The sequence below is a fragment of the Macrobrachium nipponense genome, chromosome 6 (genome assembly GCF_015104395.2).
Source record: "Macrobrachium nipponense isolate FS-2020 chromosome 6, ASM1510439v2, whole genome shotgun sequence".
Lineage (NCBI taxonomy): Eukaryota > Metazoa > Arthropoda > Malacostraca > Decapoda > Palaemonidae > Macrobrachium > Macrobrachium nipponense.
Window position 1 is genome coordinate 60,851,986 of NC_061108.1, and position 11,355 is coordinate 60,863,340.

An 11,355-nucleotide genomic window follows, 5' to 3' on the forward strand; every position below is an offset into this window, starting at 1 on the left:
AGTTGCAAAATAAAAAGATCTTTTGATGTATTAGCGGTAGCTAGAACTTTATTGTGATTTTGATACTACAGAAAGAAATTAAAATTTTAATGACACCTCGTACTCCTACTTTCTCTCACATACCGAGAGCAAGTAGGCCCGGGGAAGGAGCTGCTCTCTTTATCAGGAGCTGTTTTAATCTTAAAAGGAAGATATAGGGGAGAGAGATTGGACAGCCTACGATATCCAAACCAGTTTGTAATGTGCACTGCCTGTCGTCATCGCTATGTGTTGATTATTATGTAAATAATGACGCATCTCATACTGTCGCGAATTTTATTACCATTCACTTACCGGTTCGTGCTTGATGTAAGTGGCCGATAGTCCTACCCAGAGTCAAAGTAACTATGTCTTTGACTCTGGTCCTTCCCATGGAACTATAAACATGGAATGGACATGCGCGGATAAATATACTGCCGCTGATCGTCACAGCACGACGACATAGGAAAGGGTGGAGATGACGCTGAATTGAGCATTAAAGCATAGTCTTGCAGACGCTTATTTCATTCTATCGTCCTTAATTTTCTACCGATTTTAATAAATATAGAATCACTGGAAAGCTCTTCAAAATCCGTTTTAAATGCATATAATTAAGCATGTAGAAAATACGGTGCTGCAGCATTTTAAGTAAAGATATCCAGATATGCATTTTACCTGGGTTTGCTTTTTTATTGTACTGATCCAAATTTTTTAATATAAAGTTAAATATATTTATCGGTTAAAAGCTCTCGGAAAGCACTTTCCAATGAACCTGATGAAACACGTATATATCTCATACAATAAAGATAATCGTGCATTCCATTCGCTAAACCGAGTGATTTCATGTCTTAGCCATGGGGTTGTGTAATCAATTTTACCCTAAAGCCTAGGCGCCTGTTGATTGTTTGTATGGTGTTTTTATGTTGCATGGAACCAGTGGTTATTCAGCAACGGGACCAACAGCTTTACATGACTTCCGAACTATGTCAAGAGTGAAATTCTTTCACCAGAAACACACATCTCTCACACCTCAATGGAATGCCCGAAAATCGAACTAGCGGCCACCAAGGTGGCAGGTCAAGACCATATCGATCACGCCACAGAGGTGCTTAATGCCTGTTAACCCCTTATATCTAATATCCTTCTAAGTATCAAAGTCTTTATACTCTACTTTGCAATTTATATACTACCTAGGTCTTATCACCTTGCTATCCTGTCTGTCATCTAGGGATTAACCCTATCACCATGACACAATGAACTTTAAAAAATTGTGATTTGTTCTTATACGTTATACAAACCATCGGTCCTTTACATAAAGAAGACTCACTGATTGGTGGGAGGAACCTGAGTCCTGTGAACAGACTGGTGTTTGCCCAACCAAGGTTCCCTCCCTGGTCGTAAGAGCAAAGGGGGGATCCTTGCTTCAGTCCAAATGACCGGAGTGAGATCACTGCAAGACCAATGGGTAGACCTCTAGACCAATTCATAAGAGGGAGGCATGCATACCTCGTATGAATAGCAAGCAAGAACTTAAAGTCGTAAGTAAGAGGCCAAATATATAGCACTGGGTTTGTCTCTTACTGCTGTCCACTTCCCCCCTTGTTAGGGAGGGGACGGATACCTGCTTCTATCCCTAATTAAAGAGATAAAATGGAGCTCAGTCACATAGCTTACCTGCCTCATCGCCCTCTCCAGCATGTGACAACCGCTACTCTCTGCCTGCAGGAAGAAAGAAAAAAAGGAGGAAGGAAGAGAAGCCAGTCACACTCTCATTTGCTCTCCATTCATACGGTTACCACAAGGACGAGATGCAGCCTTGTCCCATTAAAGGAGCTGGGTAAGCTACACAACTTGTCGAACAGCCACCACTGGTCCCAAGGAAAAAGTGTCCAAGGACCTGGGGGCAATATCCTGAAGGTAGAAGGAAGTGAAGGTGGTCTGGTTGGACCACACCCCTGCCTTCAGCATCTGTGCAACCGACAAGTTCTTGCGGAATGCAAGGGTAGGACCAATACCTCTAACTTCGTGGGTTCTCGGGGTGAAAGGTACCGGTGTCGAAAGTCCTTTTGGAGTTCTATGCTTTCCTGATCACCTCACGAAGCAAGAAAGAAATAGTGTTCTTGGACACTTCTTTCTTGGTTACTCCGGTGCTAACGAAGAGGCGTCGACACTCAGGTCTGAGATAGTGAGTTCTCTTCAGATAGTGATGTAGCACTCTAGCAGGACAAAATAGCATCTCGTTCGCCTCATTACCCATGAAGTCCTCTAAGGAGGGGATCGTGAAGGACTCGAACCTATCGTCAGCGACCAATGGGTTCTGAGTCTTCGCTACGAAATCCAGGATGAAATCGAGCATAACCGATCCCCATCCCATCGAGTGTTTAACATAAAATGAAAGATCATGAAGTTCCCTTACTCTCTTCGCCGATGCCAGGGTCAGCAGGAAGACGGTCTTGAGGGTCAGATCCCTGTGTGATGACTCTCGGAGAGGCTCGTAGGCTCTACAAGTCAAACTCCTTAAGACAAGAGTCACGTCCCACTCAAGGGGCCTGAGTTCCCTGGGCGGGCAAGACCTCTGGAAGCTCCTCATCAGGAGGGATATTTCCATGGAAGAGGAAATACCCACCCCTCGCAGCTTAAGGACTAAAGCCAAAGCGGCTCTATATCCTTTAACTGCAGATACGGAGAGGAGCTTCTCTCGGCGAAGAAAGACTAGGAAATCCGTTACCTGCTGAACAGTGGCTCTGAGTGTGGAGAGACCCCTTCTACGACACCAACCATAGAAGACGGACCACTTTCCCTGGTATACTGCAGCAGAGGACTGTCTGAGGTATCCAGCCATCTCTGTTGCTGCTCGGCGAGAAAAGCCTCTCGTTCGCAAGAGATGGTGAGATGGTGGATAACAGCCAACCGGGAAGACACAGGAAATGTACTGCCTGGTGGTACCGTTCCACATGCGGTTGATACAGCTGGTTGTGCCACGGGGGAATCTCCCGCAGTGCCTCCAAGAGAAGAGCCAGCAGGTCTGGATACCAAACAGCCTGAGGCCATTTAGGTGCCACCAGAATCATCCAAAGGTTGCTGGTGACCAGCGCCCTGTTGATAACCTTGTGAATCAGACAGAACGGGGGAAAGGTGTACACTTCGAGGTTGTCCCACAGGTGTTGGAATGTGTCTTCTGCAGCTGCCCATGAATCCAGCACGATGGAGAAGAAAACTGGGAGTTTTCTGTTGTGCCGAGTGGCAAACAGATCCACCACTGGATGCCCCCACAGGTCGAACAACCTTTCCACCACATCTGGGTGTAGAGACCATTCTGTTCTAATCACTGAATTCTGGCGACTGAGCTTGTCTGCCACTATGATCCTCTTGCCTGGAATGTACCTGGCTGACAGCTCTACTGAGTGAGTTGTTGCCCACTCGTGCACCTGCACCATCAACTGATGCAATGGAAGGGACATTAGGCTCCCTGTTTTATTGACATATGCCACTACCGCATTCCTGGAACTCTTGGAGCGTGAGAAATGCTGCCTTGAGTTCCAGGATGTTGATGTGAAGGTGCTTGTTGTGTCGATTCCACACTCCTGAAACCGGCGAGAGGAGGAAGGCTGGGTCTTTCCCAGCACGCCCTTTGACGGTACCGACATCTTAGGGGTGGAGGAAGAGCTAGCTAAGCTCCGAGGCTTAGCTGCAGTTGAACGAGACTGCTCAGAAGTCTTCGTAACTGCCTGGTGTACTAGTCGGTTGCTGTCTTCAGCTTTACGTTTTTCCACCGCAGCCTCCACCGTCTCTCTAGGGAAGAGAGAGTAGGAACCAAGCATCAGTCCATTCCTGAGACCCAATGCAGACGTGTGACCTGGTTACCCGATTCAGGACAGCGTCCCTCCTCCTCAGCACCAGGTTGGCCCACAGGTTAGCAGTCTGGTGGGCCAGGTAGGAGATCGCCCTACCTCCAGACTGACAGAGTCTCCCGAAGGCTGAGTCTTCCCCAGGAGCTGTAGGTCCCGAGGAAGCTGCGACCCTGGTTACCGTGAGGGACCATAGATCCAGCCAGGAGACAGCCTGGAAGGCTGCCATGGCGGTAGACTCCAGAGCCATTGCCTCTTGCTGTGTGAACCAGAGGTTCTCCGACAGCGGGTATTGAGGAGGCAAGCCAGGAGTTAGATGAGTCAACTCTGGGTAAACTTGTTTGGTTGGAAAGGGGTCCGACGAAGGCACGTAAAAGCGCCGCTGATGAGGCAGAGGAGAGGGAAGCAACTTGTCTGACCTGCTGGCCCTAAGTGAAGCTTTTTGTTCTGAGACAAGAGCATTCGCCTGGTCCCGTACACTATTAGCCAAGAAACACCAGACACTCTGGGTTCCTTTTTTGGATCCCAGAACAACTCCAACCTTGTTGGACGGTCAGAGGGGCCAACCACCGATCCTTCCCCGAGGTCATTGTGCTGACGGATCAGTGCAATGACCTCCGCAAAAGACCTCTGTGTCTCGGGGGTGACTGTGTCCTCAGGCGACAGACCGTCAGGTCCATCCAGGCCAAGCGAACCTCACCAGGCCCCCCATGATCTCCTCTAACTACTTGAGCTTACGGCCTGTCTTAGGACCGAACCGGGCACATAGGCTCTTGTGGCTGGACCGAGAGAAGAGCACTCCTCATAGTCCCCCCTGGTCGCCTTGCTCCTCCCGGTGTATCTTGAGGAGGTTGAAGGGACAGGTGAGGCAGATCTGACACTCCCGCTCTGTCTACCGGCAGAACCGGTGGACAGAGAGGGCTGTAGATTACCAACCCGCCGGGATGACTGTGGAGAAGTGCTGGTCCAAGGATGGTAGCATCGATCTCTCGCGTCAGGGGAGCCGCTACCAGCTGCCCGGACCGTCTGATCACGCTGGTGTGATCGACGGTTGGGTGACGGGTAGTGTCCACCAACACGTCCTCATGACGTGTCACGGTCCCAGTAGCAGCCAAAGCTGTTCCCGGGGACCTGGGGGACCTCCTCCCAGTCTCGCCTTGTGAATGGTCTGATGGGCCATCACGTCAACCCTGGGTACTGGACGATTGTTATGAGAGAGATCACCGGTCACGCGAGAGTCACCCGGGCGACTCTTACCATCCTTCCTGGATTCTGGCTGCACGGTCACAAGCAGGTGACCGTACACTTGGAGACACTCACTGGCGAGCACCTGAGACGGTTCCTGCTCCAGAGGTGGAACCTCTAGAACCAGGAGCAGAGGTACCGGCAATAACTGGTACCTCTACAGTCCCTGTCTTTCTCTTCCCTGAGGAAGGAGAGATGGTTCCTATTCCTTCGGGAATGGGAGGACCAGCGGAAGGCCCACCTGTCTCACAAGGATGATGAGACAAACCCTTAGAAGTCTCTGTGCAAGACTTCTTGTGGGGGGCGAGACCACCTTCTTCCTCGGGTGGGGACATTTGGAAGGAGAAGTGGAGGAGGCGGTAGAAGACGATGACGCAGACGAAGATGAAGAAGAAGATGATGGCACCTTCCTCTTCTTCTTAGACTTCCTCTTTGCCAACTTTCTCAGGATGGCTGAAAGGTCTCCCATCCAGGAAGGGGCTGCGGTGGCTGCCAAAGCAGCAGGCCCCAGCGCGACCTGGGAAGGAGGACCTGACGGAGCAGCAGCACTTCCATGGGTAGGGACAGGGGCAGCAGGTACAGCAACAGCGACAGGAGGGAGGTCCTGGGGCGAGCTCTTGGGGCACTTGAAGTCAGGCAGAGGAGCGAGAACAGCATAACCTTGGGGAGGAGGAGGAAAGTAATCCACCTTCGACCTAAGCAGCACTGGTGCTTGAACCACAGCAGTGGGTGTTACTGAGATAACATGCTGGGTATGCACCAGGTGTGGTGGTGCCACATACCCCGGTGCTGAAAGTGTTGTAGTCTCTGTGACCCGTCTGTTCAGAACTATGCCTGTTAGGTGAATGACGATCGGGGAGAGACTTTTCTGCTCTGTCACTCTCTCTCTTTTGTCTCGTTTTCACATCTTGGTGCCAGCTTCTTTTTGGGTTGGTCTGGAAAGAAATTCACAGGACAACACCAGGTGTGGAAAAATAGGACAATGGAAGTAATTTAGGTGTCCAAAACACCATCAGTGAATATGGAAGCATTACATCACCACGTGAACCTTTTGTATGGCAGCTAATAAAGGACCTCAACAGCACCCAAGAAGACATTGGCCTACAATTTGGCAACAAGTTGACCTCCAATCATATCGCATTTCATGGAGGGAAGATGAAAGTCAGCTTAGCTGTGCAAACACTCACAAGCTCTGTTGCTGCTGCCCTGAAAAGTTTGCAGGGAATGAGACTACACAGGTTCTCATATGCCAGCACTACTGTGGAATTCATAAAGGTAATTTTTGTGTGTAGTTCTGGAATTGCTTTTTAATCAGTTCATGATCAATCACCATAATGATGGAGTGAGATCCTATAAAGTTATTGCATTTAATAAAAAGTAATGGTCATTTAATGCAATTAAATGGCCATTGCAGAGACTAGATTCGCTGTTTGACATTCTGAACAGTCGCTCAACATTCGCTAATGTCTGGAAGCAACCTATCAGTATGAGGAGCTGGGCATTCTTGGATGCCACACGAGATTATCTGTTATCTCTGAAGACAGCAGATGGCAAATCTCTTCACAAGTCACAAAGGTAAACTTCAAGCCAATTTGTCATATGATGTCTAAGTAACAAGCCCCCTTAAGGGACAAAATATTCAACAAGTCTGCAATATTTTGCTTCACTGAGATTGTCAATTTGACATAAGGAAGCTTACTAGGTAAGTGTTCTGTTAATATATGGTTGTAAATCCTGTTAAAACAGGGGCACTTGTATCGTAGGACTTGTGAATGACACTGATAGTATGATCGGTATGGTTGAGGAGTTTCTGGTGCCAGGACTGTGGTCTTCAGTACATCCTCACTTACAAAGCTAGTCAGGACCATGTTGAGCTGTTCTTCAGCAATGTTAGGCAGTGTGGTGAGTTACCTGGAAATACCTATTCACACAATTTTTAATTAAGTAAAATTTCTCTATACATTTGCAGTGACTTTACCATTGTAACGTGCATACAAGAGATGCCTGTCGAGCCTTCAGTCTTAATGATAAATCTAAATAAGATATGTACAATATTTTTTCTCGCTTCTAGTCAAAGTGAGACCACACAAGATGACGTACAGAAGCTGCATCTGCCCACTCCTTTCCTCATTAACAATTTGCTACGGTGGATTTGCCTAATTTGCTCCTCCCACCCAAAACCTCTGCCTATCAGTTTCACGATCACTTATATCGAGTCTTTCAGTCTGTCGATTCAACTCTTCCTCACTATCCTCCACCATTTCCTTCAACATCGTAAGCGTTGTCGTCCTGGTTTCCTTCTTCTTGCTCATCGTCGTGGGCGTTGATCTCAAGTGGGACGATATGTTGAACTGCTTACAAGTGCTCCTCACCTTTGAAAAGTACTTTCAGAGACCTGATGATTCCCCTGCTGTCAGTGTATACTTCGATGAACTTACCGAGGGGCCATTGACTGCACTTCTGTTCATCAGCCTTGACCAACATGATGTCGCCTTCACACAGTGGAGTCTGGGGGTGCCTGTTATAGGTCGTGTCATTCCTGTAGTGACTTAAGGTAACCTTCCCTCCAGTAACGTTTGAAATGATCGAGGGTCTCGGTTAGTCTGAAGCATTGCTGACACAGTTGTCTAGTTGTCAACGTCTGGTGCAAGTCCTCATGTGGGACCACAGACAGGAGCAGACGAACTACATCTCCATGGATGAGGTGCGATGGTCAACTTGGCTTACCTTCTGGGTGTGACTCTCATTTAGATGTCAAGATATCTACCTGTTCTGCTCCCTGTCTAACATAGGCTACAGTGCCATAAGCCTTACTGGAGGCATCAGTAAATATATGCAATTAAATATTTTCTAGAATAGTCCCTCTTTTGAACTTGAACATATGAACATTATGAAAGGGGATATTATGGTTGCATTTTAGATGTTGTTTATGTAGTATTATTTTATTCAAGTACCCCTGGTGAAAAAAATTTGTTTGAAATGGGCGTTTTCTTATTTTTTACAACCAATTTTCTATTGCACCATGGGTGCCACCATTTATGTGTGGCTCATCTGTTATGAGTGACGTCATGTCGTGGTAGTCTTAGACAGGAGGAATTATTCTAAGGGCACAGCATCTTCAGATAATATCCTTTTTGATTTGTATTTGTCAGCTGAAAATATTTGATTGAAATGGTAAATAAAGAAGTAGCCTGAAATAGGCCTAGTTAAGCATATACAACCCTAAATTCTAAAACCCCATTAATTAAACTAGTTAAAAAGGACTAAGTGAAGGCGCTCATCAATACATGGACACACACACACACACACACGCTTAGAAAACGGCCATTCACCCCATCACACCACGCACATGGTGATTGACAAGAATAAATTTAAATTCAAATCCATACAAGTGGAGGCACCATAGGATAGATAGCGGTAGATAGCCACCCTATCTTCGTCGGTACAATGATCTGTTCAGATGGAAATTAAGTTCTAAAACATATATAAATTTCATAGCCATACCTAATAACCTGCTCCTAATGTCATCTTTTAAAACTGTTGGCAAGAAATGGTCCGAACAGACAGTAGTTTGTGTTGAAGGTTGAAAGGTTTTGATGTTGATATCCTCCCTTCAAAGAGCCATCAGCCAGCGACTTGATTTCTCTCTATTTGATGGAATCCTGTGGAACAATATGCCTTTTGGACACTTGCCAGAAGTATTGGCACAACCAAATGCCATACAAGTTGGCATAATTGATGGTATTTGAATGACAATTGACCTAAAACACGAGGACATTACCGAGGACAAATATTCTACAATATGTGTGCTTTGCTGTGCTTGTTATTGTGAGGCGACTGTGACACTGCTTTATCGGTAATAATCTGCCAGATGGCAACATAGTCGAATCCTGGATAAATGGCACTCTCCATTGAAGTACCTCAGTGCTAATTTGAAATTAAATTGTAAAAAATGGGATTACGCACAGATTTGAGCAATGGCTAATTTTTTAGCTTATGAAAAGTCCAGTTTGACAAAATTTGATGGCTGTTAACCAGAAGTTCCCCTTTAAACTCGTCCTAACCCATAATTCCTTGACGAGAATTTTTCCCTTTATGAAAATGGGACTGACTAGCCTTAAGGGGTCAAAGTTTGCTACTAGTAGGGATAACAACTTACATTTAGTGAGCCTGGAATTATCTAGATCCCTTCCCATTTCCTTACAAGGCTTCAAACTTAAGCTTTCCTTGCTTCTATCCCACAACATTCCTAGCATGGTAACTTCTTGCAGTTCCTGGCAATCTATCTGCTAATCAAACAGCTCACTGCTACTAGCCCACCCCGTTAACGGCATGTGATATTCATCCAGTAAGGATCTGACTTCGCTATAATCACTTTCCATTTGATCTAGACTTTTGTAAGTTTGTAAATAGTTGTCCACATAGAAGGATTTCACAAGATCTTCCCTCCTCCTTTCTTGGAGACAGGTTCTGAGTACTTGTTGCAATATGTATGGACTGCTGGTGATTCCAAACACAACTACATTAAAGGTGTATGTGGCCATTCGTGTAGGCCCCTGTCGCCACAAGAAATAAGCATACTTCGTATCATCTGGACACAACAGCACTCTATGAAAGGCTTTCGATATGTCAGAGATTAAGGTATGTGGGTTTTGGCGGAACTTAATGAGAAAATCATACAGGAGTTCTGCTAAATTAGGATCAGGGTATAAACAGTCATTAAGCAAAAGTTCCCCTTTAACCTTTGACAATGTGTTAAAGACAATACATAAGGGTGTCGTGTGACTTTGCTTTTTTATGCCAAAGTGAGGCAAATTTGCCGATATGATGTGCTGTGACTTTGCGCAGAACAGAGCCGAAGCAACGACCTGAGAAAGCTGATAAGCCATTTCTGAGATGGCGTGATATGAAGATGTTTGTTTAAGTGGGTCAACGTTCGTCAGTTCATGGGGTCTTGTTCAAGTGCCTTTGGAAACTGGTTGTTACCAGTTTTGTGTGAGTTCATATGTACGTGTACTGACTGTGTCCATTGATAATGGCATTTTTAGCCAAGTCTATGGGGAGACTTTCAGAGAGGTCCGCGGGAGAAAGGCAGAATGCTGGGGAGAGCTCTGCGAAAGTTTATTTAATTATTTGTGTGATATTCTGGGCTGGAGATGGGTAAGTGTTACCTTACTTTAGCCAAAGGGGTGGCTTGTTGATTGCTTGTAAAATGTCATATTTCATTTAAGCTATTGACTTTGTCTTTACAAATGCGTATACTTAATTGTGTATTCTCCTGTCTTTGTAACAGACGATTCTGGCTAGGGGACCGAGAGTCCTAGGGGGCCGAGGGTCCCGGGTGGAGAAGAGATTGGTGTATCTAATTACTGATTAAGACATTTACATACTGGGGGTTTAACTAAGTTGGTTAGTCTGTGAGACTTGAGTTATTATCTTTCCATTGTTAAATAAATGTTATATTTTTCCATATCTCTGACTCTCATTTGATGACCTGTTAGAATGGAGAGAGAGAGAGAGAGAGGTTGCGAGTCGAGAGAGAGAGAGAGAGAGAGGGGAGGCTATGCCGGTGATCGTTTAGAGAGAGAGAGAGAGAGAGAGATTGAGTGTTTATCAGTTTGCCTACCGCCTTTGATTTGACGCTTACCAAATGAAATACAAGATTCTTATCATTTAACAGTGGTGGCTTAACGGTGGTTTTCGAACGACAAAGCCTTTTGTGGGATTGTGGAAAGTTGTTAGATTGTTAAATTTCAGTTGCTAAGTGAGAGATAATGAGAAAATATCCGTCCGTTAACTGTGGCAATGATGGGAGAGAATTGAACTGGACTCAGCATTTTGCCCAGGGCGATCTGCCTCAAGGAGCTGGGAAGTTCAGTTGGAACTGAGACGTTTGTGAGTGCATTCCCGTGAGTGTGTGTGTTAGCATGTCTTGTGCAAATTCTGAGTTTTTTTTTCTCATTATGAAGTGGTGAGTATTAAAGAACCTTTTTTGGTCTTGGGGGGGATTTTTTTGGAATAATTTTGTGTATGGGATTCATTTGGGATACCACATTTTTTTTCCCATAATAGCAGAAAGTGATGTGTTTTCTTTAATGGTGCAGGTTTAGAAGAGACGCATTCGTTTTTGTTTAACACATAAGTGTGTATGAACTGTTTTCATACATGCGAATCTGTGCTTGAATTGCATTTTTTTTGCTTGGAGACAGAGAGCGGCCACTCATTTTTACGGGCTCAGCACTTT

General features: G+C 45.7%; 1 protein-coding gene across 1 annotated transcript; it reads right to left on the bottom strand.

The window, feature by feature from the left end:
* Positions 1–9,400: 9,400 nt before the first annotated feature.
* On the bottom strand, positions 9,401–10,000 carry LOC135216537 (uncharacterized). Its single transcript, XM_064251910.1, has one exon. It carries the CDS (start codon positions 9,998–10,000, stop codon positions 9,401–9,403), a length of 600 nt encoding a protein of 199 aa, XP_064107980.1.
* Between the last annotated feature and the right edge of the window lie 1,355 nt (positions 10,001–11,355).

Bases quoted from the DNA above. Each gene is read 5' to 3' on its own strand.
- LOC135216537 (XM_064251910.1), bottom strand. From the start codon at position 10,000: ATGGCTTATCAGCTTTCTCAGGTCGTTGCTTCGGCTCTGTTCTGCGCA.